This window comes from Poeciliopsis prolifica, unplaced genomic scaffold, assembly GCF_027474105.1.
Source record: "Poeciliopsis prolifica strain line A6 unplaced genomic scaffold, Auburn_PproV2 SCAFFOLD013, whole genome shotgun sequence".
Lineage (NCBI taxonomy): Eukaryota > Metazoa > Chordata > Actinopteri > Cyprinodontiformes > Poeciliidae > Poeciliopsis > Poeciliopsis prolifica.
In genome coordinates, this window is record NW_026562388.1 from 5858714 (window position 1) to 5885178 (window position 26465).

General features: G+C 37.6%; 1 protein-coding gene across 2 annotated transcripts in view; it reads right to left on the reverse strand.

Annotated features, from left to right (window-relative positions):
* The window catches only part of alk (ALK receptor tyrosine kinase), a 357833-nt gene that overhangs the window by 64608 nt on the left and 266760 nt on the right, over window positions 1-26465 (reverse strand). For both annotated transcript variants that reach the window (XM_055038127.1, XM_055038126.1), the window contains exons 5-6: window positions 21493-21626; window positions 3898-4029 (exon numbers count right to left, since the gene is read on the reverse strand). In XM_055038127.1, the coding sequence (XP_054894102.1) occupies window positions 3898-4029; window positions 21493-21626 (266 nt within the window). The remainder of the gene's footprint in view (window positions 1-3897; window positions 4030-21492; window positions 21627-26465) is intronic.

The following is a 26465-nucleotide window of genomic DNA, read 5'->3' on the forward strand; positions in this document are numbered from 1 at the left end:
ACGCTTTGATGCAAAGCAGCATTTCCAATTTGTTACGGGGCAAATGTGGAGCTGGAAGGCAGTGGGGCGTCTGCTGAATTTAGCCGGGCTGAGATCAAGCAGAGGAAGCTGGGACTCTCAGAGTTGAGGATGTGTTTGTGCATAATGATGCGCTGGTAGGATGGTGAGGGATCATCCATGGGGACTCGAGCTTCCTTATATGTCGGGAATCTTTGTGATTGACACCAACTGAGCTTGTTCCTCCAGCCTCTTTCTGCTTTTTCCCATTAATGAGCCTTGGCAGAGCTTATAAAGGATTTAAATAGATCAAATCAGAGGCAGATAACTGGTGGATAGATCATAGAGAATAGGGTATCAGAGAGGAGATGCTATGTGATATGAGTGCCAGGAGGTAATCAGGATGTGTGGCTGATGAATGTGAAATGAATTACAGACATGCAGGTACAAACGTAGGCAAAACAAAAGACACATGATAGTTTAAAGGTGGTCTGATCAACATTTGTCCTTGATTTTAACAAGGTTAAAAGATAAAGTTTGTGTTTCTTAATAGTTTTGAGGACAGTTAACAGCTGGTGTTTGAGTAGTCCCACATTTCTCAGCAGGCAACACATTTTTCTCAGCTAGATGATCAGTTTTCCATCATCATCACCGTCTCTTATAAATGTTGATCTTCTCTAATGTAGTGTGTTAGCTTTAAAGCGTCTGCTCTTCACTGATTCCGGTCATATTTCAGACACCACTTTCTCCGTCCTCAAGGACCAGTTCTTGGCCCCATCAGATTCTTGAATATGTTTCTCTTTGGATTCATCATAACAACAATATTTACTTTATTCCTCATATAGATGCTGAAGTCATCACCCTGAAAATATAATGTAAGGAAACACTGAATGTTTTTCTGAACTGTTCAGGAGTTATAAACATATATTTGAACTGAAATCTTTGCAACAAAATACAAAGTTATACACTTTGATTTCTGCTTAGTTGAATTACCTCAGCTGCATTTAAGCTAAGACAATACTGTAAAATGTTTGAAGGTGGTTTGAAAGAAAATTCAAGTGAAGAGGAAAATTGTTTTGGTTTTAATTGAGAAATTAAAGATCATCAAGTTCATTTGACAACAAGACAAAAGCTGTCTAAACATTGTTTTTTTTATTCTCACAGCTCATTAGTCTTCAACTTTGAAGACTAATGAGTCTGATTTAAACCAAATAATTAATAACCATTATGCAAAAACTGCCCTCACCTAGTTAAACAAAGACATGTTTCTGTTATTTTCATTCATGTTATCAAGTTGAAATAACACATTATTTTAAATTAGATTATAAATTCTCAACTTAGTTTGCACAAATATATGATAATACATTTTATATGATAATACATCAAACTGAATTCTGCTCAGAAACATTTATTTTGAGCTTCAGCAATGTGAGAAGACAGAAGTTAAATTAAATTAAATTAGGCTCAATTGCTTTTTACAGTGAAGTTGCTGCTTGCATCAGGCACAATAAATTGCTTCCTGATGAATGACGAGTGAGAAAACAGAACTTCCTGTTTGGTGTTAGACAAAATTCAGGATTATATTTTTTTCTTTAGACTTCTTCATGGGTTAGGCCTTGTTCACTTAATGGCATTTTGAAATACCAGATTTCAGCAAGAATACTCAGATATACTGACTAGATGATCTTGAATGCCCTGCAAGATGCACAAAAACAGGGGTGACTGATTACTTTGGTTGGACCCATTGTGTGGCAGAATTTATGAGGGCAAATACTATAAAGATTCCTCAGACATGGGACAAAACCTCTTTTTTGTGGGCTTTCATTCTTAAAATATTTCTGGTTTGCTTGTATTCTGTGTTTTTAACCTTATTTTCATAGACATGCATAATTTTATGTGTTTCACTTTGGCCAATTATATTTAACTTCTACAGTTTTAAATCTCTCCCTCCCTCCCATTCTGTAAGTTCTCTAAGAGCACAGAGAGCTGTGAAAATTTTGAGTCAGGACAAGTGTGGAACATGACCTAATGAATAGAAATAGTAGGAACCCTGTTTAAAAACATAAACCTGGTTTAAAAAACATAAACCAGATCATCGACACATAAAATCCAACTTTTATTTCTGACAGACTAATTTAATCCAAATGTGCAGTGTGTCTTCCAAAAAGAATATGTTATGCACACATACAGTTATTACATTCACAGAGAGATTATACCTTTGGGTTTGCCTCTCAAGCCAATTAGCGCTAATAAATCCTCTCGCAGCAGAAAGGGAATCTGCGCCTGGCTGGGATTTTCACCCTATCGTTACCCTCTTATCTCCCGGCTCCCATTGTGAGCAAACCTACACACACACATGGGAGCAGGCATCATTTTAATAAGCAGCACAAGGGGAGGCTGACCTGCATTGTGGGTACAAGCAAATTAATTCTGGTCGCTTTAATGTAGGTAAAAAAAAACAAAACAACAAGACTTAATCCTTAACTTTGTTGTTATTCTGTTCAATGGTATACGTGAGACTCCTGAGCTGTGTACACACAAATCTCAGAGACAATTTAAAGCTGCGTACATGCGGGCGACGCTATAAAAAGATTCAGGGTACGCACAAGCAAACACACACAATAAGCGCCCGGCCTGGGGGACTTGTGAATAAGATGTCAGCATAGTTGGCTAGCGTTGCTCCTAAACCCTGAGAAAAGCAGAAAACAAATGTGGAAAGAGATAGAAATACCAACGACGGAATATGTCAAGGGTGTAAGCCAAGCATATCTTCTGCGCCCTTATTTTGGACCTTTCTCTCTGTGCTTCAGTCAGGAGGGCATACGAACACGATCAGCTGTACTGGGTTTGCTTTCTTAAAGGTGATTTTCCCACAATTCACCTTAATCAATGGCGGCGTATACCTTCCAAAGAGGGGATACTTCATGTACTAAAACACTTGTCCTTTCCCATAATGCTGAAATTATTTTAAATTATTTATATAAATCTTAGATAAAGCCCTTTCATTATTTTTAAGGGACTGTTTTGTTTCAATATGACCTATTTTTAATGTAAATCATCAGGAAGTCCTGCCAACAATCAGAAGTGATATTCTGCTTTGCTTGGAGACGCTTTCCTCTTTACACAAACAATAAATCTGTACCAGCCCCTGCATACCAGTGGATGTATATTCAATCATTAATATCTTTTTTTCAGAAACATGATCTTATTACTGGATATTTCACACTTTTCCCAGGATGTGACTTGTTGGTTAACAAAGCTGAGCTGCTTCTCAGTGGTGCGTGTAAGTAATGAGAGAACAAGCTTTGTCTAAGTTGACTCTGAGAACATCATCTCATCCGTTGACTATCAAAACCCTCTTTCTCATCCTCCTAGAAATGTTTATTTCTTCATTCTGTATTTGAGTTTCTATATTCCTTTATGAAGTAGGACAACCGATGAGATATTTTAAAATGCTCTCTATGTCTTTGACTTTCATCATCACGTCATTACAATTGTTCAGAAAATAACTTGTGTTTTTTCATTTATTTTATTTATGTATCATGCTGTTTATTATACAGGCTGTTTATTCAGCTCGAAATATTCTTTGCCATCTATTTGAGGACTCGAGAACAAGTGCCATCTTGAGCCCTCCATCCCTGGTTGTAGAGACAGTAAAAAGACATAATTTAAGTTTTATTATTGTGTTGTTAAGCTGCTGATGTTTGTCAGTGAATAAAGCATTTGACAGAACAGATACAAAATAATTATGAATACAATATGTCTCACTGTAGCCGGTTTAAAAACCAGATTAATAAATACGATTCTCCAGAAATCTGTTCTGTTCCTGTAGAGTTTTTTCTTCATGCCCCTGCTGTGGTTCAAGCACATCACTATGTTAATGTGTCCTGCTCTACTTACGGCAACGATTGCCTTCGTCGTCTCCAAGTGGGCAGTCGATGCTGAAGTCACAGAGTTTCTCCAGAGGGATCGCCGGCCCCTGGTAGCAGTGGTACTGTCCCTCCAGGGTGATATTTGGGCCTGGTGAGGACGCTGAGAGAATAAGAAAAGCAAAACAAAGTTAGGGTGGAGAGTTTTCACAGTGTAGTCACGACTGAGTAAACCACCTGAGTCGAGGATTAAGCTTGTTTTCTGAACATCCCTGAGAAATTCAATGCATTATGTTACATAGCAAACTTAAATCTGCAGCTCTGAGAAAGTATAACTAACAAACATAAAAAATTTTAGAGTACATTAGTTTGTGAAGAAGGCCAATACAACCCATGACATCCGTAGACTGCATGCACCATCATAAATAACCTGAGACAGGCAGCATAAGCTGTGAATACAGTACTCATCCATCAGAGGAGGAACACAGGCAGTGAAAAGTATGACCTAGTTACCGTTAGCAGGCTTCACATGTGGCGTGAGCTCAAACACCCACACACACCCACACACACACACACACACACACACACACACACACACGCACATACGACTAATATCACCTGTCTTGGCAGCTCAATTGTCACCCGGTGCATTTGCATATCTATGCAAATCAGAGCCGATATCTGTAGGTTCTGGAAACTGACTGCTCACCTTGACCTTAATCACCAGAAACTGATCAGAGAAGAAAAACAAGAGAGTAGGGAACTAAAACATAAAGCACTGATGGGGATCTTGTTTGTTTCCCTGTATCATGAGGAAAAAAAAGGGGAAGTGATTATTATCACGAGTGACTGGCTGCTCTCTCTGTAGTCTGTCCTGGATCTGTAATATGCAGATTTGTTCTCTGTTCAGGCGAACTTGGAGTCAAATGTCTGATAACAATCCCATGACACGGAGAGGCAAATGTGGAGCGAATGCTGCTAGCTGCGCTGACAAGATACGCAGGAATGCCACGATGGCTTTCATCACAACATTTGTAATTAATGCATTTCTGCTGCAGCTGAATTAGATGTAGGAAGTTTGGAATGACATTGAGGCGACAAGATCCAAAACCTGAAACAGGAATAGGACAAATGAGGACGCAAAACATTAACTCCAAACTTTGATTTGAAATGTTGTCAAAAATCTTGTCTGCTTATGCTATCCAAAAGTTAGCATTGCTTCATTTTTAAATCTATAGAGAAATTTTATCAAAATACTTCATCATGGAAAGTGACTGTTCTGGAAAAACAACCTTTCTTCCAGTTTCTTCTCAGAAGAAAAGAAGCTTTTGTTGGTTTCACCAACTTCAATTAGTGTGTCATTAGTGTGTCCAGCATGAACGTTATACATTTTTGGCATTTAATAATTTTTAATAATTTAATTAAGTCAGAGATTTGATCCAACTTTGGTGAAGGACTTGGAGTTAATTGAAACTAGCCGACTCCCTGCTGAATGGCAGCTTTTGCCTATTCAGAGGGTGACCATTTGGGTCCAGATCACAGAAAAGAGGTAGCATTGGTCAAAAAGCTTTTGTGCTGCTAATATAGTGTTTATAGACAGGAAACAGCAGAATGAAGGGTGGAAAATATATGGCAAAAGTCTCAAGGTCCAGAGATGAACCCTGAATGTCTCTATTGTAAACTAATAGCCTCCAGATTTATGGGGCACTTGCTCTATTGCTCCAGCATAGAAGCCCCCCTAAAATCACTTATTTTATCTCTTCATCTTTAGGATTTGTTTCAGCTTCCCAAGTTGCTAAATTAAGGTTAGATTAAACCATAGCCTGGTATTAAATTGCTTACTTTCAAACAGAAAAAGCTTAAGAGCACACTGGAAATTTATGTTTCCACCATGAGCTCCAAATTAGCCACGGCCACAAAACACTAAAGATTGTACAGAAACCATTGTTTATTTACCAATGGAGAAGAGGCCAGAAATCTCAGAGTTATGGCTCATTCTCAGCTTGCTTCTGTGTCTGTTTTTTCTTTTGTGTGTGATGGAGAAGCATAGGTGCCCTCTTGGAAACTGACACACCTGGTGATGGATTAAAAAGAGATTTCTTTTTTTGGGTGGGGTTGGGGAGGAGGCGAAAAAACACATTAGCTGGATGCCTCTCACGGCCCACTGCTGTGCCAGGACCTCTGTGGCTCTGGAAAGCTACTTTAACATGTTGGTGAATGATCCACTTCGCAATCTTTTTAAAATGAGCCAGAGCGAATTACTCTAATGATGAATACTCTTTTGTATCGGCCCATAGAAACGGCCTCATCGGACCCTTTTGGGAAACTAAACTAAAAGCTCTGCATAAAAATACAGCCTCAGTGACATGTGACATTAACAGGAAAATTCAATTAGCTACGGAAAAGGGTTGTTGCATTATGCTTTGGTTGGACTAGGCAGCTGCTTCGTTTTTGTATAATCTACTAACAGAACAATTGATCAAATAAAGAAATAAGAGAAGTTTACCCAGAGTGAACCAAAACCTCTGGGCATTAGATTTAAATTCATGGATTTATCTTAGTTTGGTGACAGGGGAGTAGTAACGTTTAAAATGGGGTGATGTGGCTAACTTTAGGCAGGTAAGTGCAGCCAGACCTGGCCACTGCACTGCGCAGACTGCAGTTCTTAAATCACACTTGTCAGATTGCAAAAACAAGTGGGTCAGTGGGGGATGAATTGCCTGTGGGATCAAGAGAGTTTTGTTATCTTTGTGTTCATGGGGTTGCTTTGGGCTTTGTGAGAAGAATGATGAATGAGAGCCGAGGAGCCGGAATTTGTGCTGTTCGAACAGATACACAAACACAAGAGTGATAGCCTGATAGAGTTAGACGTCGAAATATTAGTCTTGCAAGTTTAAATGGGAAAACAACTGCATTCCAGGGCCTAAACTATTTCAAACTGTGTTTTTTCACATAAAGAAGCCAATGAACAAACAGGACTTGGATCAAACATCTGTATTTTCCAAAATTGTTTTCTAAAAAGGATTAAACAGGAGTTTATTACAAACAAAAATTTCATTAACTTGGATTTTATGAAAATCCAAAGTAGTGCATAATTGTGAAGTGGAAGAAAATGAATTCAGATATAAACCAAATGGAGATTCATTGGCAATGTTTGCTGATGGACACATAACCCAAATACCTGCAACTGGAAGAGTGAATACAAATGCACATAAAACTCTGAAAACTATGTACGCAATTTACTCCCACTTAATAAGTTTTCTCTGCATTGTGTTGGTTCATCACATAAAATGCAAATAACAGTCTAAACCTTCCAGGGCCAAGTTTTAGTATTTTCCAAACCTGACCTTCAAATATCCCACCGTTGAACACCTCCTGTGTAGAGTGAGTGGTTTCCCACTGTAATTCTGTCATATTTTGGATGTTTCTCTGCTTTATGACACTGGATTCCAACAGCTGAATCAGCTTCTCAGCTGGTCATCTCATCCTGCAGAGGTCTGTTAATGAACCATTCAATAATTTCAGAGCAGGAATGGGAAGCAGTTCAACCCGATATGTGATTCAGTTGAAGTTCCTTCATTTAACTTGTGACCAGATTATTAATCTTAAAAAAGGAACCAAAAATCTTTGAAAATTAGCCATAGACAGTATAGAAAGTTGGTGAAGTAAAATGTATGTTTTTTTTATTTTTATTATTATTATTTCTGTTAAAGTGTGTACAGAAAGCAAACAAAAAGGAAAACATTTAACTGGTATTTTGAAGTCTTCTTTTTAGTTCCCACTCCTGCTACAATGTCACAATTACTAAAATCTTTTATTAGGATTTGTAAAATTATAGTGTTACATTTTTCAGATTGTTAAAAATATATGTTTTGCAGATTCATATTTGTCCTAAAATTTTCTCAGTTATTAATCTGACTTCTCTGTGCAAAAGTGAAATGAAAGACTTAAAAGAATTAACTTTGAAAATGTTTGCAATGTTGTGACAATGCAACGTCTCGTGTGTATGTACATATGGTTCCACTATATATTTCTGGATCTTGTCCGCTTCCTTAAATTCTTACTTTGATGTCCAAACTAATTCTCTGTTGTGAAGCTGAAGAATCAGGAAGACAAAGGATGTGCCATCCATTTTCTTGCTTTTCAGCATGCTTTGTTTATCTAAATGTCAGGAAGAACAGGGAGAGTCAGAGCCATCTATTACAATCTGGAGCGATGAGGTTCACAAGACTGACAACTTTCAGTAGATAATGAGAAAAACAAATCCTGATCCTGTTTATGTTGGTTCTGCTGCAGTGATATCTGTCCAGTTGAAAGAGAGCCTTGCATTCCAGATCGTTTTCTGTTTGCGAAGTTTCTGGATCTGGAGCTTTTCATCATAATCCTTTATGTGCAGCTTCACACTGCACATAAAGCTTCAATATAATCTTGATGGGATTATTCATGGTTAAATAATAGCTAACTAAGAAATAACATATAGTTGATTGGTTTTGTTTTTACCTTCAACTACAGCTGATTAGAAAAGGGAGTGAATGAGGTGAAATATTGGGTAGAAAACAGAATCCAAACTTTACCATCCTGTGTAAAACTTCAACAACAAAATGTTTAACCAACAAAGATCAAAACTATCTATTAAGTGATTCAAAGAAATGAACCAGATTTTTAACTTGACCACTCTAATTACATTTTCCTGCTCATGTGCTCCTCATTAATTTGGGAGTTTCCCAGCAAAATTTTCACTTTCTCTTGTTTTCATTGACGTCATTTCATTTTCACTAAAGCTTTTTAGTGTTTTTTTGACAAATGCAGTTGGAACTTATGTGAGAAAACCCCCCAGAATAGTCCATCTTCTAAGACGTTGCCTTTAGTAACACATGACCCATAGCATTGAAATGTTCTTAAACTATTTCTCTGTGTTCAGACCACGCTGTGTTTAATAGCGATTCAGGGCCTCCTTTCTTCTCAATATGTTGCATTTGGACACCAATCTTGCTTCAAAAGTCTAAATTTTCAAAAGCAAAGGTAACAAATGTAAAATAAGCATTACTTTCTGTGCATCTTGTAATTTCATGCATCAGATGCTGGAGTGTTTTTGTTGCCACAGAAACTTTCAAAACTAGGTTTTGTAAAAAAATAAAACAAAAATCAAAAACAACATATGTCTAAATACTTCATCCAAAGAAAATGGATAATTGATCTTTACCTTTAGCTTCATTTTGACTTAACCTTTTGTCACATATTGTGCAACAGAACATGAAAATGACAAAGGTCTTTACCAGGCTCTACAATATTTCAATCTGAGCTAAACTGTAACAAAAATCAAACACTAAGTTCACTCAATGGTTGGAAAATTACTTTTAGCTGCAACAACTCCCAGTTATTCAGTCTAACTTTCAGTTTTCCACATTGTTGGAAGGATTTTAGCCCAGTTTTCTGTGTCATGTTGCATCAGCTCCTTAAGGTGACGTCAGGTTAATAGGCTCACATTTGTCTCCAGAATAATTAGATTTCTAGATCCTGGTCAACAAAATGAATATATTCTTGATCAGAGTCAAATGTATTCAGATTAAGTAATTTGAATGTGCTGCTTATATGGTGATAAAATTATGAAAACAATCATGATGTGCATTTACATAAACCAGGCTTTATTCAGAGTAGAAGCACTGAGCAAAGTTGTAAAATTTCCCTAAAAATCACTAAAGAATTTGTACTTCTGTCTGTGCTGAACTTAAAACGAATGCAGCAGTGTGTTTGTTCTGTCTCCTGAGTGCTAATAGTCTAGTAGTCGAGATGTCACCTCACTCACTAGTTAGGCTACAGGCTGAGCAGCATGCTGTTGGGTCTTCCTGCATTACATAATGACAGATCAGCAGACCAACAAGGTCAGTTTGCCACAATCAGAGTAACATGATCAGACTCAGTGTTTACATGTAAACTGTTCGGATTGTCAATCGGCATAAGCTCTAACCAGTCAGAATATTCTGACTGGAGCATTCACATGAAATTCCTATTGTTTATTTATTTGATTACTTATGTTCATGAAACCATATCTAGAGACTGCAAGCTGCCTTTATGCAAGTCAAAACTTCATTTAAACATCTCCGCTCTGGCCTGATCTATCCAAAGGTCATTGTTTCTGAAGTTTCGTAATACTCGGAAGCAAATCAGATTCTTTTTGGCAATCCATTTAATTCCCCTGCTAAATAAATGAATTACAAATACTAAGGGAGGCATGCAGAGTTTGAAATTAAATGGTTCAAAGAAAGGTTCTTCATTTCTTTGAACCTCCATGGACTGTCTTGCAGTAAATTTGCTTTCACGTTCCTTTCTGTAAAGACTGGCAGCTCTCCTGAATGTGTTGCTCTTCTAAATAATGTGAATTATTCTAGAAACAGATTGAAATATTAGATCTGGCTTCTTGCAACTTTATGAGCACTTAGTCAAGTGTATTAACAGCTACCTGGCTTCACATTTCCAGTTAAATCCAATGGAAGCAGCAAGCATGTTTTTCCACAAACAGCTTTTCATTTAAAGACCAGAACATCTTCATTGTGTCCTGAAAAACTGTATATTTCACCCATGTTTTGTTAATGTCTAACAGTCTCACTTAAGCCGTATGAGAACGCACTGAACTTCCTTTTTTTACATGGTTCATCAGCTGAAACCAATTTGATACAAACACCTAACATTTAAAAACTTTTGCATAACTGTATCATGACAATCAGATTTGAGAGATGAACATAATTCTCTCTGCAGGTTATCAGATCATGCAAAACAGTTTGTCTCTCTGTCTGAATAGAACTTGACACGGTTTATTGGCCACTGTGTGCAGATTTGAATACAAACAGACGCATCATTGTTGCAGATTGGCTGCAGAGACACTTTTCAGAACAATAGGGGGAGGAGGTCTGAGACTGAAATTAATACAGCTTTTGTCTTCCTACAGATGAGCAAGCAAGATTCCTGTGCATGAGGAGGGATTTCAGGCTGGAAAAGTGACTGCCTGCAGATCTGCTGTCCACAGAATTGCAAACAGACAAGAGAACAGAAAGTAAACAACTTTACCCGACTTGATTCAGTCTATCATCAACTTCAAAAGTAGTTAGACCTCATTAATTTCATGGTGTAATTTCCGTTCTCAAAGTCCGTGCTGGTTACTGCGGGCAGAAACCTCAGCCAGCGGTGGCACTGCTATCTTGGCGACCCATTAAAGGCGAAATCTCGAGCCATTCACAGAGATTTACAGCGGCTGCAGTGTTGAAGATAAATGCAGCTGCGCCTGCTGCTGGACAGTCGATGGGACAAGACATATTTGCTCATGAATTCAATTAACTGCACACAGTCACGCTCGATTGGTGCGAGCTCTGCCCAATCACTATTACTATCTGTCATGCTCCCTGCTGGAGAGAGCAACACACCGAAGGGCGGACAGCGTGTAGAAAGGAGGGGAAAGTAATACCTTTAACATTCCCAGGATAATGATTTTCATGTTGCTGTCATTTACTGCAGAAAAATTGCACTTTATCTGATTTTCCTCATTAACGTTTTCATATGTTATGGGTGTCTTGTAGTAAATAAGTCTTGCCAGTGTTTTTCCTTGATTTTCACACCTCTGATATGCTCAATATGCCGTTTAGACAAAAACCTAACCCATTCCTGTCTTATTAGTACTGAAATTAACTGTGACTTTAGTTACAAACCTGCTTCATTACAACTGACCACAGCGTCTTAGTGGCGTTACAATGTGTCAAGTTTCCTGAACAGAGGTAAAAAATGTAAGTTTCCTGATCATTGAACCACTTTGTCATCATTTTGTCTAACTGCACATTTCTCAAATCAAGCTAGAAAACAGAGATGATCACCAAATCGCTCCTGGATTATCGGAAGACGTTCCTAATGGAATACTTTATGGACGAAGATATTGGAAAACTTCATCATCATCAAACATCTTCATAGATGTTGTTTGATTTCTGATGATCAAACAACATTATAGATAATTATGCTTGTTTATTCACAAGCACAATGAGAATATTAACAAATGTGAAAAGCTGTGATTCTGAAATACCTTCTGCTGTAGAGTCAAAGCAGTTGAAATGTTTTTAACAGTGCATTGAAGCCAGGCTGTAAATCTCATCTGGGGTCAATGAACCTGGTTCTCTGATTGTGGCAGATGGACATTTTCATCATTTCCATACGTTGACATGTACTGTAGCTACACACTAATTAGAGTGTACAGTTTGACATTAACTGGATTAAACTGCCTGGGTGAACGCATTAAGAATTTTATGCCAATGTTCTTATTGCCAACACTGAATCTGATTAGATTTAAGGTTGCTGTATGTTAATTACTGGCTTTCATCCAAAAACGCTTTAGGTCGGTAAAACCCCCAAAATTTCTCCTCCACGTCAGATTAGGGTTGATTTAGACATCTGTTTCATTTGGCGTACGGATGCTGAGAACACTTTACTCGGTGCCCTGGGCCATTTAACATTTGCTCAGTATCTTAAAATGAAACAGCCTGTGTAGATTGCTTTGGAAAGGTGCCTGCAACAGACAACCAGTTTGTGTTGAGGGTTTGCTTCTTGAGGAAAAGCCTAAGGCAAGAGATTAGAGGCAGAGTGTGATGAAGACTAGTGCTGCCAGACAGAGCTTTTGCTCTGCATGCTGAATCTTCTGGTAACTGATGGGCTTTGTTTTTTTTTCTAAATGACTCAGATTTTCTTTGCTACCAAGATTTTTCTTCAACAGTTTCCAAACAATGACTCATCTTTTTAAAACCTTGAGGAATTTCAGGGAACCAAAGAGAAAAATAGTAATTTAGCTCTGAGTAAATGAGGCTGAAAATATATTTTTATAATTTTGACACAGTAGGTTTTAACGTCATTAATGTGAGGAACTGCAGCCTTACAAGCAACACAACCAACAATAAAATCTTTTCAATCTCTCTGTCAAGCTATTTTTGTTTCAATGCAAAACCTAATAACACATAAATGAGCCAGTTTTATTCAAACTCTTTAGATATGGCATTGTGGGAAAGAAGGTCATAATGCTGTAAAATCCAAACTACATTTTAAGAGTAAATTAGTATAAAGACACATTTTTCCAAATGCACAGTTGACAAGATGTCAATATTGTAATCTTAGAATCCCCTCCAAAGTCTGAAGCAATGCTTTTCAAAATGGAAAAGGGGATTCCTCTCTCTGGCTCAAGGGTCAGTTTTGCCTCAAACATAAAGAGTTCAAATATGCCAGGTAGAAAAGAGACAGGTTTTTATTACACCTCAACAGAACCACAACCTGGTCTCCACCATGCCGCACCATATTGATTCAGTAATTCACGGTAATTCATGGAAAAAGAGCTTAAACCGAGAATTAGGTGCATAGAAATGAACATACTTTTCACAAGCCAAAAATTTATTAATCTTATCAACATACTGAGTTCTTATTATCTGGAAGGCATAATCATCTAAATTACATCAATATTTTACGCTATGTGTAATGAATTTATATAAAATACGAGTTTCATTGTCTGACACGAGTGACAAAAAATATTGGACTTTTTTGAGGTATTCCAGTTTTTCGAGATGCATCTGTGTACTGTCGGCTGTGAATCTGTTTTTGTGATAGAAGAGAAGTCACCCGCTGCTGAGCAAAGGTGTTTCAAATCATATTTTTATACACCTGTTTGACATTGTGAACTTTGCCCACATGCACATGAATGAATCTGGTGTGCACTCATGATTTGATGCCTGTTTGCAAGATTGACTGCAAACAATGCATTCAGTTGTACTGTATTGCTCATCTTTACGGGCCACTGATTTTGTGCATAACATCTTTTTACGAATGTTTTTTAGTTTTGACATTTTAACACTTGGTGTTCTGACAGTGCCATTAAATCACATAATTGGATCTAGACATTGCTAATTTAAGAGATCAAAGAAATTAAAAACTTATCCTGCTGTGACTCTATTAAGGGACTTTACTTGGCTCTATCTGTACCTCACTCCACTTCCTTTCCTCACTGCCTTCACATTGCTGCATCTGATTGATGCACCTCAGGACATCCTCATTGCCTGTATCTATTCATGACGTATGGCGTTGTCGTGATGCTCCATTGGGAACCTGCAGCATGGTACAATGGGTAAGGAAATGATGCAGGAGAGAGAAGGTCACTGGTTCAACTTTCCTCAGGGTTCACAGCTGCCATGTCTTAGGCTTTACCTACATTTTCCTTTCTAACACATGGGCAGAAACACTTAAGAGGCTTTCCAAAGGACAAACCTTTGTTATCTCTCTTCTGTGCTTCAGCACACCAACAAAGTCAAATCTGAGATTAATATGATCTGATAATGAGCTTGTCAGTCCACACGGTCACTTCTGTTTACATCCAGGATGAAGAATATATTAAAGGTTAAGATCCTTCATGATGTTTGCTTTGTTGCAACCATGAAGGACTGTCAGAATGCGAGACACAGCCACACAAGTCACTTTCAGGTGCTGCAAATTGGATTGCTTGTTGGACCGGTGACTGATGACTTAATTAAAGTAGATGGGTCTGAAGGAAGAAAGCAGAAGCGGCACCATTTATTTCTGCCGTATTGACCATATCTCTTTGCACCACACTGGCAAGAAAAATCAGCATCTTTTGAGAATGTTAAGGTGTGATGATGGACATTCTCAAGAAGACTTTTCAGATAAAAAAAAAAACAGAACACAATATGAAAGTGTACAGGTTTTTGTGTTGTAAACAATTTTGACTATTTTAAATATTATTCCCACATTTATCTGATATATCCAGCAGCATACAAGCCCTTTGAACACTTGTTGATTTAAGCTCATTATTCAGTCTGTGTTTATCAGCATGCCCTGGCTTTCACTGGAGAATATTTATCAACTATGCTTTAATAATGTTCTCCTAGTCTGCCAGATTTTGAGGACTATTTATTTTCAAGTAATGTTAAACATCTTATTTTGAATTTACTTTAGAATGTGGCTCGTGTCAATCTAAATCTTAAAATCTTCATGTTGAATGTCGAGCTTTGACCCATGGCCTGTTCAATTATTTATGATGGTCAGGTGAAGGATATCTTTGCTTTGCACAAAGAAAAGGTTGTGCTCTTTTCTAACCTCTGCAAACTCTTGCTGAATGTTGCATATTAGCAAATACAGACAGCTGATATTTATTTCTAGTCAATAATATTCAGTATAATCCAAGGCAGGTATAAACTCAAGAAGATCGACTGCTTGATCTGAATCAAAAGCTGCGACTGCCAAGAATCCATTTCACATTGTGAATCCTTATGTATACCTATGTAACTGAAGACATCACTTCCTGAAAATCACTGTGACTTTTCAAACCAGATTGTTCACAAAGCAGATTTGCTTAAGTGGTGATTCAAAATTCACAAGGAGACTGGGCATAAAATCAACCAATAGCATTTTTACTTCCATCAGAATGATTCATACTTTCTTTGCTGTTATACAACAACAGCAATGAAAATCAAGAACATTTTTTGTTTGTGTTGAAAGAGATCAAATTAAATTTAAAAGTGCTCTAATTAATAAACAAAACAAAGTTTGGAATTGATTCTGTCTGAGTAGATGATTATGGGAAGCATTGGAATAATGTTGTGTGCAAATGACAGGGAAGAAATACAACAAACAAGTATTTGGGTGGGAGACTGCTTGGCTTTATAGGACTGAAGGTAATCTGAGCTCAGGTTTTTAGCAGGTGCTGGAGGGAAAAACGAGGGAGGTGTTGAAAGCCTGAGAGTGCCGAGACGGATTAGGGCTTCATTTGGGAGTGGGAGGTGTGCAGTGGGTGTTGTGCTGGGGACCCAGGTGGTGCCTGAGGAGAGTACTGCACGTCTATGTGCCTTTTCTCTCTGCTCAACACAGCTTATGTGCTGCCTGGCAGCAGAACATGATGAACCCAGAGCTGAAAACAATTAGATGCTGTTCAACTATTCCTGGATTTGCATGTAAATGCGGTGCCCACTGTGCTCGGCACTAACAGTGACAAAGACAAAAACATTTAATTCTGACAATATGGATGGAAGCTGAGCTTTGTGATTTTCTGTTGCTTTAATTTCTTTGATACAAGGAGAATCAGGGCAAAGCAGATTTATAAAATCTCGACTTTAAAAACTGATGATTAGGGTTACACCGATTTCCGATCTTAAAAAACCTAAACTGCTGATTCCGATTTTGACTGATACTGATTTTTTTTTGTCTGAAATGTTGCTAGACATAGCAAGAAAGTAATTTTTCCAGTGCAGGTTGGTATACTTGTGAAAAATTATTAGGCCCTGGCAAACACCAGATAATTTTTATAAGTTTTATACTTTTACATAAAAGTACAGAAATAAAACAGGTTGTTTCCCCTGACAGGGTAACCAACTCTTATAAGGGTAAGTTAGATATTCACTTTTTACAGTTCCTTGTCTTTATTATTTCTCTTGCTTCTGGCACATCAGAAAGCGTCATTTAGATTACACAGATTCAGGCGTTGCTGGTTTGTTATCAGATGGCCAGCTGGGGGAGTTAAGCTGCATGAAATCAAAGGTTCTTCCCTATTGCTCTGATCTGAAGTCCAAACACTTAATTTAGACTTTCTCCAAGTTTCATTTTGAAATAATTTGTGCTCATGATAATCTACAAGGTTAAAGAGATTTAAACTGTCTTATTGCAGAAGGATATAATGACCAGGACGGTCAGACAAAAGCAGAGAGTAAGAAGAGGCCACAGGCAGAGGGAGAAATTCATAACATAATGTTTAGGTAAGATTCCAATTTTGTTAATTTTGAATAGATAACTGAGCTATTAGGGGAGTAGACAGGAGTATAACCAAGATTTATTTCCAGATCACAGAGTAAGAATCACGTTTTCAATATGGTCATTAAAGTGACCAGGAAATTACAATAGCACTGCAGGAGGCCAACAGCTGGAAAAATGTCACGAAAATGCCAGTTAAAGATAACTGTTGACGTCAGGGAATCACAATGCAGAACTCAACATCTGTTTGGCATCATTCGGTGTGTCCGCTTGACAGTTAAAGGTGCAAAGTTTCCCTGAATAACCTTATTAGAAACACAAAACACCTTGCCAGCAGTTGGTGAAGGGTATATTGTGCTTGTGGATGTAGGGCATCTGGTAGGACAGGAAGAACTGCATGAAAAATGTGGATAGAGCACAATTAGCAGGAAGGCTCTCATACCAATAAGATGCAGATGTAAAAAGAAGAGATGTAAAAAGAAGAATTTAATGGATTCTGGATACAACAGAACAGTTATGTACAGAATAGATGGACTAGCAAAGCCCATTGTATGATGTTATTGACCCGCTTCGAATAGAAAACTTGAGAAATTTGTGAATGACTGTGGAAGTACTGAATTTAATGGTTTAAGATTTCCTCAACAGTCCAGCTTTAAGAATCAGCAAACAACATTCTACAAAGGTTTTAGTGATTTTATACAACCCTTCTCTGGAGCAAACTGTTATGCTGCAGTTTTTACACAATTACTACAAATATTTACCACTTAAAAGTCATCATATCTCATCCTAACGACTTCAGGTTCTAGGCCTTTCAGCTGGCTTTTTAAAGGATTTGTCCTGGTCGTTAAGGTACATCCAGTGTTTGAACAACAAAATAAGAAGTAGGAGTTTTTTAAAGGAGAGCTTAAGTATTTGTGAAATTTAGCAGTTGTGGTCAAATAAAGACATTACAGTAGTTATCGCTGCTACATTGTATAAATAAGGCACTCCGATGTGATTCATGACTTACACATATCTTGGCAAATTTACCAAAAAAACCCTTTTCTTTAAGGGCTCAAGGTCTGTTTGACAGAACCAAATCATGTTGTTCATTAATCAAAATACAGCCACTCAATGTTGACACTGTGCAACTTCACATTGGCTTCAATGACATTATGCAATTGCTCCCTTTAAATTCCTGCAGATTTTGGGTGCTGTTTATCTTGAAGCACCGAGATTCATCAATAGATGTAGAGATTCCTCAGTTCCTTTATTGCCCACACTCGAATATTTTCATTCAAAAATCAATGCCTGCTTTACTAGCACTCTTTCTAACCTCCTTTCCATCACTAAAGGAGAGCGACTTCAGACTCTATTCAAAGACTTTCATTGCCTTTAGTTCCTTCAGTACATGCAGACCAACTAGAAAAGCTTCCTCCTACACAGTCCTTTCCACATAAGAACAACAGGACCAGATTCAGATTAAAAGTTTCAAACAACAGAGAAAATATAACAGGAGGGTTTTTTTCTTTTCAGTTTATTACTTGTATCGTTTGCTTCTACTTGACAATTTCAAGCAATCTGTTGTAATTGTTAAACTGTATCTTAAACAGGTTGTTATTCAAATAAATAAATAAAAAGCGATCAGGTTGCCTTTTATTGTGCAGCTGAAAACTTAGAAAGAATATCTTGTCTTGATGGGCTCATAAATGTCTTGGTGTTATTTATTGCAGAAATCTTTCCAGTTGCAACCCCATCTGTTACCGTAAACTAAAAGCAACTTAAGAAAACAAATCCACTCAATAAAAACAAATGTCTGTATGATTTTTGTTGAGAAGAAAATCCAAATATATTGGTCACTGCTTTGATACCAAAGAAGGATGTCTTTTTATGTAAAAAAAAAATGGTGCCTACACTGCCTGTCATTAGCATACAGGCAGTGTAGGCATTGTCAAAAAGACCAGAACAGTGTGAAATTACACACAGGAGATTTGAGTTTGAATCCCATAATTACAGTTTAGAGCCTCATCTGCAGTAAGCAAATCAGGATTCCCAATCCCTCTACTTTGGGGGAACCAGTTCTGAGCTTATTGATACTTTAACTTTTCTATCTTGTCTCTGTGCCCCAATTAGATAATCCAAAGTACATAAAAGCTGAACCTAAATTTATTTTAGAATTTTCTAATCTCAAACTGCAAAATGCCTGAGGCAGGATGGTCAGATACCTCTTCATTTAAGTTAAAGTTTAAATAACCATAACAACATTTACGTTTGTCATTATGAGCTGAATTTGGATTTAGCAGTAAGTACCCAACTCATCCCTTAAGTGATTTTCTGTGAAGCTCAAGAAAGTTGTGAATTCATTTAAGAACAGCTTTTTAGCTCATCAGATAAATGGTGGCCAGTTGGCATTTCCTGTGTCATGAGTCCAAGGAGAACACCTGCTAGATGAAAACAGATTACTGTTTTCAAAAGGTCACTGCAATTATTGTAATTGTGGTTAGATGATGATCTTATTTGCATTTTATGTCTTCTAGGAGCCAAAAACACTCAAAGATTAGATTGTTAATAGGCCAACATGAATTAAGAGTTAACAGAGTGAAGCTCTGCTTTGTTTTGCTGTCGGTGTTAATTTCAATCATCTGTTACCTTAAGGTAAAAAGAAGCAAAAACCCTCACCGTGTTAATATGACGAAAAAGAAATGATCACCCTATTTAAATAATTATTCAAATTATTCAGGCTTAAGCTCTCACAACAGAATTCATTTTTATTATCTGTAAGTGTTAACAGAATTCTGTCAATTTCTTTCTGGTGTTAGTTTGACAAAATACATAAATGAAAGAACATTAATCCTATTAAAATGTTCAAGATGTGTGAAACTATTGTACCATGCTTTTACTGATGGTGTGAAACAGAGCGGCTGTAAATGCTGTGTGCAGACCCACCTTCCTCTGCAACGCTGATTATGATTTAATGGATCTGGCAGATGAGTACTGATCAGATAATGCCTTTTTAAAAAAATACCCGGTTTTCCCAGTGAAGTGTAATGGGCACCTGTAAGTTTGAGGTATTTAGAGTGCATTCACACCAGTCCACTTCAATCAATCTCTAATTTGTTCCTCTGGAAAGTCTGGTTTGTTTGGGGAGGTGTGAATGCATAATCAAACTCTGATGTGAACCAAAAAAGTGAACTCTAGTCTGCCTACAAACCTAGATCTCAGTTCAGTCAAAGTAAACTCTGTTATATGTAGATCTACAAAGTGTAACTTATTTATTTATGACAGTAATTAAAATATTTCTTGCCATGAAAGGATCTATTTTCCAGTATGTTGTTAAAATATTCTCAATGAATAGAAACTAAAAAAAAAAAAAGAAAAAAGAGAGAAATGCCTTCCTGGAAGTATTTCTTGTATCGCATGCTCAAATGAGCTAACAGCTCTCATCTTGCTTCTAGGGCAAATCATGCAGTGACACTAACATTAGCTTGCTCCCTCTGTTGTGATTCATGGATATTTCTGCTAATAAGCTGTTCGCTTTGCAGTCCCAGTTAATGACATGCAGGCAAAACTTACAGAAGAACTTCGTATTGAACACTGTAATTAATGACAAGTTCCATCTTCAACAACTCATTCCCTGATGAGGGTGCTCTAAAACTAAGGTGTGGACTGCATCAGGATTTACTTGACTTTTAATTTGAATTAGAAGGAAATGATAAATGTTTGGATAATTTTGATCTGTTTCTGGACTAACTGAGTGGAGGACACCCTGCTCGTCATCCAATGTCAGCTGCAGGTTACGCAGTGCTCTGCAAGATTAACCCTGTGCCACTTACATGCCATTTTAACAGAAATATAGAAGGAGTGAGAGCTTGTAAATATGAAAGGTTCCACAGAAAATTAAATGCAAGACCCATAGTGGTGCAGACTACTTGGATTTTACTCAAGCGTGAACTGATCAGTTTATCTAAAAATGTAAACTCAAATCTGTGTTGAGTTGATAATGAAGGTCAAATTGTAAAAGCATTTCACATAAAAATGTCTGGGCAAAAAATAATGCATGGCAATGTAATAAGTTTGTAAACAACTTTATATCCTTGTAGGGATCTCCTGAGCTCTGCTGCCAGTTTCAAAATTTAATTTGGCTCATGATGAGAAGCTCTTGGTTGGTTATCTTTACTTCATTACTCCTTTTTATCTGAGTTCAGGAGACTCTCATTCTGTCTGGTAAACAAGTTGTCATTTTTGAACTTAGATGTATTCACTGAGGCAACTCATGCATCTACAGATTACATAAAACATGTGGCAAAGGCATCTGAATATTGCAAATGCATACAATTGAATTACTCTTATACAATTTAAATCCATTTTTATCTTTTAAACTCTGTTAATAGAAAATGGGAATTTCATCTCTACATCCTTAGAAATGCACCCATTACATGTTGAAGCGGGAGCTGCTGTGTCTTTGTGTCTAGTTCAGAGGAAATTGAATCAGTTATATTAATTCAATTTGGGAGAAATTTAGGTTGACAGTGGAGGATATTATCTGAGCCTTGACCAGTCTACGCATTTCATTGCACAACACAGCATAATGAAGTTAAAAATCACAGAAACTAGCTGTGCGACTTCCAGACATGTTTGAGCAGATTTGGGAACGGTGCAGACATGTGAGACACATTTAGCTGGCAGACACACGCATACACACACACGCACTCACCCATGCATGCACACACTTAGAAGAAACAACTCTTGAAGGACATCAAGTTTTGTGATTCGATGTGTTCAAAAATAGTTTCCACACTTTTCTACTGTATAAATCTTTAATAAACAATATTAAAACCTTTTCCAAACAAAACAAAGGTTTTGCTGTACTTACCCATGGTGCAGTTGGTGGTGAAGTGAGGTTCAACTGTGGCAGTATCATCATGGGGGATCCGTTGATCATAGCTGGCTGAGATCCGAAAAGGAGACCCCCTGTTGGTCCGCAGGGTGAGGTGGACCACTGCCCAGCTGCCGAGGAGAGAAAGCAGGAGTAGGATCAGTGCAATGAGCAGAGACCATGGCTGACAGAAACAGCGGCAGCATCTGTGAGGGTTTGGCGTTAGCAGGGTCTGGGGCGGCTCAGTGGAGGCTCCCGGGGGATCAGAGGGAGGACTGTCCAGGGCTTCCCTGGAAGTCGTCATTGGGACTTCCTCATCCTCTTCCATTTTGGGAGGGTCGCCTTCTTCCTTTGTCTGCTGATGCATAGCCCACCCTTAAAGCCCACCTCACAAGATAATCCAGTTCAGGTAGTGATCTGTGCCTGGAATTGAAAGAGGAATATGACAGCAGGTGTGCCAGCTGAGAAACAACACTATCGCACTCAGGTGAAGTTTCCTGTGTGTCAGGGAGAGAGTGCAGCACTGAATGCTGTCCTTCCTCCACCAGTGGAGGGCTTTGTGCACTTCAACTGGCTCTAATTTTATTAAGCAAATTGCGTTGATTTCTCTCTGCCTCGAAGCTCATCAACAATCCCTCTCTCTATTTCTCTCTCTTCCTCCCTCTCTTCCTCTGTTTCCCCTCCCTCTTGTTTGCTGCCCATCCCCTCAGTTTCAAGTCAAGGCATTAAATATAAGCAGACTTCTGTAAACACATTTCACTGATGAATTTTTTGTTTTTGTTTTTGTTTACAAGCACCAGGCATTTGCAGGCCAACCATGACCATCTGCTGCCAGTAGCAAGAATTATCTTTATATTACAGGATTCACAAATGCCTAGTCACATATTACATGCACATATTACACATATAAATCCTCACAGACAAAAATTACAATAGAAAAACCTAAATATGTGAGTTTTATTTTGCTAATTTTAGGACATACTTTAACTCTAATAACTAAAGTCCTACTTAGCTTTTGGTTTTTTTGACTATCAGAGAAAAAGAGCTCTCTGTACATTTCAACTGTATCAAATGGTAGACAATTTTGAGAGATCTTCCATTAAACCCTTTTCCCAAACATACAGATACTATAGTTTCATGCTGGTTTGGGTATTGTTGAAGCACAAACTAACATAGTTGCTTCAAATAATGAAAATAAAAAAAAGCTTAGCACAAACTAAACATTTCATTTGTACAGTTAAGTAAAATTATGCACAACTAATTATATTTTCAGTTACAGCACTGAGTCATTTTGAGTGCTTTTGGCCCATGATCGGGATTGCTGATTATTGTCCATGCCAGAGATGAAAAACAGAAACAGCAAATAGAAAATAAAGCCCATTTTAACTGAGATTTTTACAAATCAGGACGTAATTAAAATAACTTTGTCTCAAGTACAGAAAGACATTCAATATTCAATAGAGGATAACTCTTGTCATTCCCTATTAGACAATGTCAACATGCAGAATCTGTGTTTACATCCTTAAGCACGCCTGTGCTTTTACTGTTTGAGTGAAATTAGCAGCAATATGACAGAAAATTTATAAAAAGAGTAAACAAGGACAAGCTGTTGATAACTACTGAAGGAGAAAATAAAGAGCCAAAAAACAACATGGCAGATGAAAAGTGTAATCTGACTGAACCTCAAGGCCTCTGGAACAATGTCACTTTGATAAATGAACCCAAAGTACAGACATCAGAACGTAATGCGCAACACAATTTTAAGAAAAAATCCTATCACTGCAAATCAGCATCAAACAGAACAACTGGCCAGCACGGTGAAGGATGAATGATGACCAGGATTAATTCTCTCTCTATGCCACTCAGCTAAATACATCATGAAAGTTAAATTCATAATAAGGCAAATATTTATTTCTTAAGGCTATATTTGTGTTTACAAGTGATGCAAAACTACAAAGGAACAAATATGGAAATCTTTCCCTGTTTTATAAAGACTTTAAAAGGTCTCAAAATGATTTGTTCTGTTATGCTGAGAGAACTTAGCATAACCCAACATTTCAATTATGATGAGCGCACAAGAAAATAGGAAGCTGCCTGTATTTGTTGTGGAGCTTATTTTATGCTTTGTTAGTCGAGCAAATACAAAAGCACATTCGCACACAAACAGGTTGTGAATTTTTTCTTATTTCCCAAATGTCTAAGCTCTAGCTCAACATTCCTAACTTCTCTATATTTTCCCCAATCTCTCTCACTTCTGCCCTGTCACTTCTCTCTGAGACATTTTTTTGCCCCCCTCCCTCTGCTTTTATCACCCCAACGCAGCACAAAGCAGACGGAGGATGCTGACCAAATAGGAAATGATGTCGCAGCTCCAAAGTGCGGTGTTACTGAGCACCTCTGCAGTGTTGGACCTACTCCCTGCTATACTCCATAACAAGGAGGAAATGAAACCCTGGATTCAGTGAGTGGTGTCACTGTATCCATGATAACCTTGAAATGATGACACTGAGCAATGTGTGCCGTCGATGCTGTTAGTGAAATCACTGTGGGTTCAGCCACAGGTCAAATCAAGGAAAACAATTTTCTCTAGGGGTAAAATAAAGACACATGTGAAGAGTATTTGACAAAAGTAAAATATGATAATGATAAAATCAACAGCGCTTTCTGTTCAAAGTTAAACATTTTAACTGAATCTGCCAAATTATTGCAAATATTCTCCTGAAGTCCTGGGGTGTTAAATTATTTTTATAACTTATCATGCCAAATAAATTAAATAAAAAAAATAATTTTAAAGGCTCGTGTTGTGAGATTTATGTGCATGAGTAATCTGCAGGCTGATGTTAGTAATTCTCATTTTTGTCCCACTGTGTCTTATAAACAGCTTGTTGGTTATTCAAAATCATCTGACCTTTGTTCACAATGCTGCTTGGTATAATGGGGCTTTTACAAAACAACAGAAAAACAACACTGCACTGACCAACAATCTTTTTTGCACACTTGACAGTTCTCATTTGATAATGCTTTTCATTTCTGCTCCCTCAATGCTTGGCTCTGGCTAATGTCTGGTTTTTCATTTTCATTTGCTGTGTTTTCTTGTTAGTGAGGATGTGGGATGCTCGTGTCCTAACCACATTAAGGTTTATTTGTCTTGTGGGTTCTGGTTTATATTAGCACAAGGCCTCATCTGTAAGGACAAACAGTGTATATGAGAAAAAAAAGAAGAGATTTCTTCTACCAACTTAAACACAGGCTCAAAGAGATGTTGGTGTAAATCCACACTATAAAAAAGAGCTTGTGATATTAGCAAATATTAGCCAGTCAGACATGTCATACATATTAGTTTGCAAATACCAATTAAACATTTTAAATTGAATTTGATGGGAAGAAAGTGGCTCAGTCATTACTGTGACAAACAAAAAAGCTGGCATGTTCATAGAGTTTTATTAAGAATCAATATGGGAACGTAAAATATAAAAGACATATTGTAAGTCTTGTAGTTCAAAGAAAGTCTAATGTTTTTATGCAACTTTGGCCATCTTGTAAATTCTTATGACAATGCTAAAAGTTCATTGACACATGATGCAATAACTTTGCATCATAGCCTTGTTTGTCAAGTGAAAAAAAAAAATCTGATCAGAAAGTCAAACTTTTCATCACGTTGAGATTTTTTCACCCTGTGGCAGTTGCTACTAACGCTGCATTGCACTGAAGTGTACACATTTGGTCAGAATCACAGACAGACCGAGTCCTCAAATTGCGCCATTCTTTGAATTTTACATTATAAAAACAAAACTAACCTCATTACAAAACAGAGCATAGCATCAACCTGCACTATTTGATGCTGAAAAGCAATCCAGCTGAGGTGCTCGAGCCAAAGTGCTCCAAGTGAATACACGGCTTTCAATCATATGCAAACATTCAGCTTCAAGTACCCTGTCCAATGTATCTGCGATAAAACTAAGAGATGGGACAGAATGAAAACTCCTTTACATGGTAATGGGATTTTTAACCCCTACGAGATGTGGTTATGTGTTTCAATCACTTGTTTGCAGAAAGAAGTTTTTTTTTTTTCTTTCAGTGGCACTGAGATGAAGCTGATTGAAAATGATACTGCAAACAAATAGGTGCGCATGCAGGTGGCTGGGGTTAAGCGCTGATGAGATGGGCTGTGGAGGAGGAGTCGGCTGCTGGAAGTAGGTTCTCTACTTGAGCCACATTGATTTTGACTGTCAAACCAGCCTGAACACAACAGGATTAGGTCGACATGTTAGGAGGAGGGCAGATTAGGCAGGAGGGCGCAGCATGTTATGGATGAATGAATCCTTCCTTCTCAAACTAAACTGCCAGAAAGCAGCAGAAACCCAGAGTTTTTGATTACTTTCAGAAAAGAACTTAATGCTGAGAGACGTATACTGCTGATCAACTATTCATCTTTTTTCTTAGGAACACTGCATCCTTTCCCCCCTCAGACATGCTCCTCGTTTCATAGCGAAACTTTATGAACACTATAAAGTGTGAAAGACCAGCTCAGGGTACAATAATGGTCCAATTCCACAGACTAGAATTTGGGATAGCAGTCAGGGCAGCTCTCAGGCATTGTGAATTCAGACGAGTCCCGTCTGAAAACATCCATCTTCCATTTTTGAGATACATAAATTCTCAGACTGAAAAATGAATCAATCTGCCACAAGCAAATTACAGAAGATAAAACCCTGAAATATAAATAGCCAAAAAAAACACCGCAGGTGTACACTTTAATATCTTGTAAAGAAACAAAGAACACAGAGACAAAGTTGAGGGATAAATGAAGAACAAGTGGCTAATTGTATGTTTTCTCTGTAAATACACGGCTCTGGCTAATGTCTGGCCATAGCCGATAGAAACTAACTGTAGAACTCTGGTCAGAGGAACCACAAGACTCATAAATACAATTCAGAAAAAAACACTTTAAAACATAAGAAACATAAGAA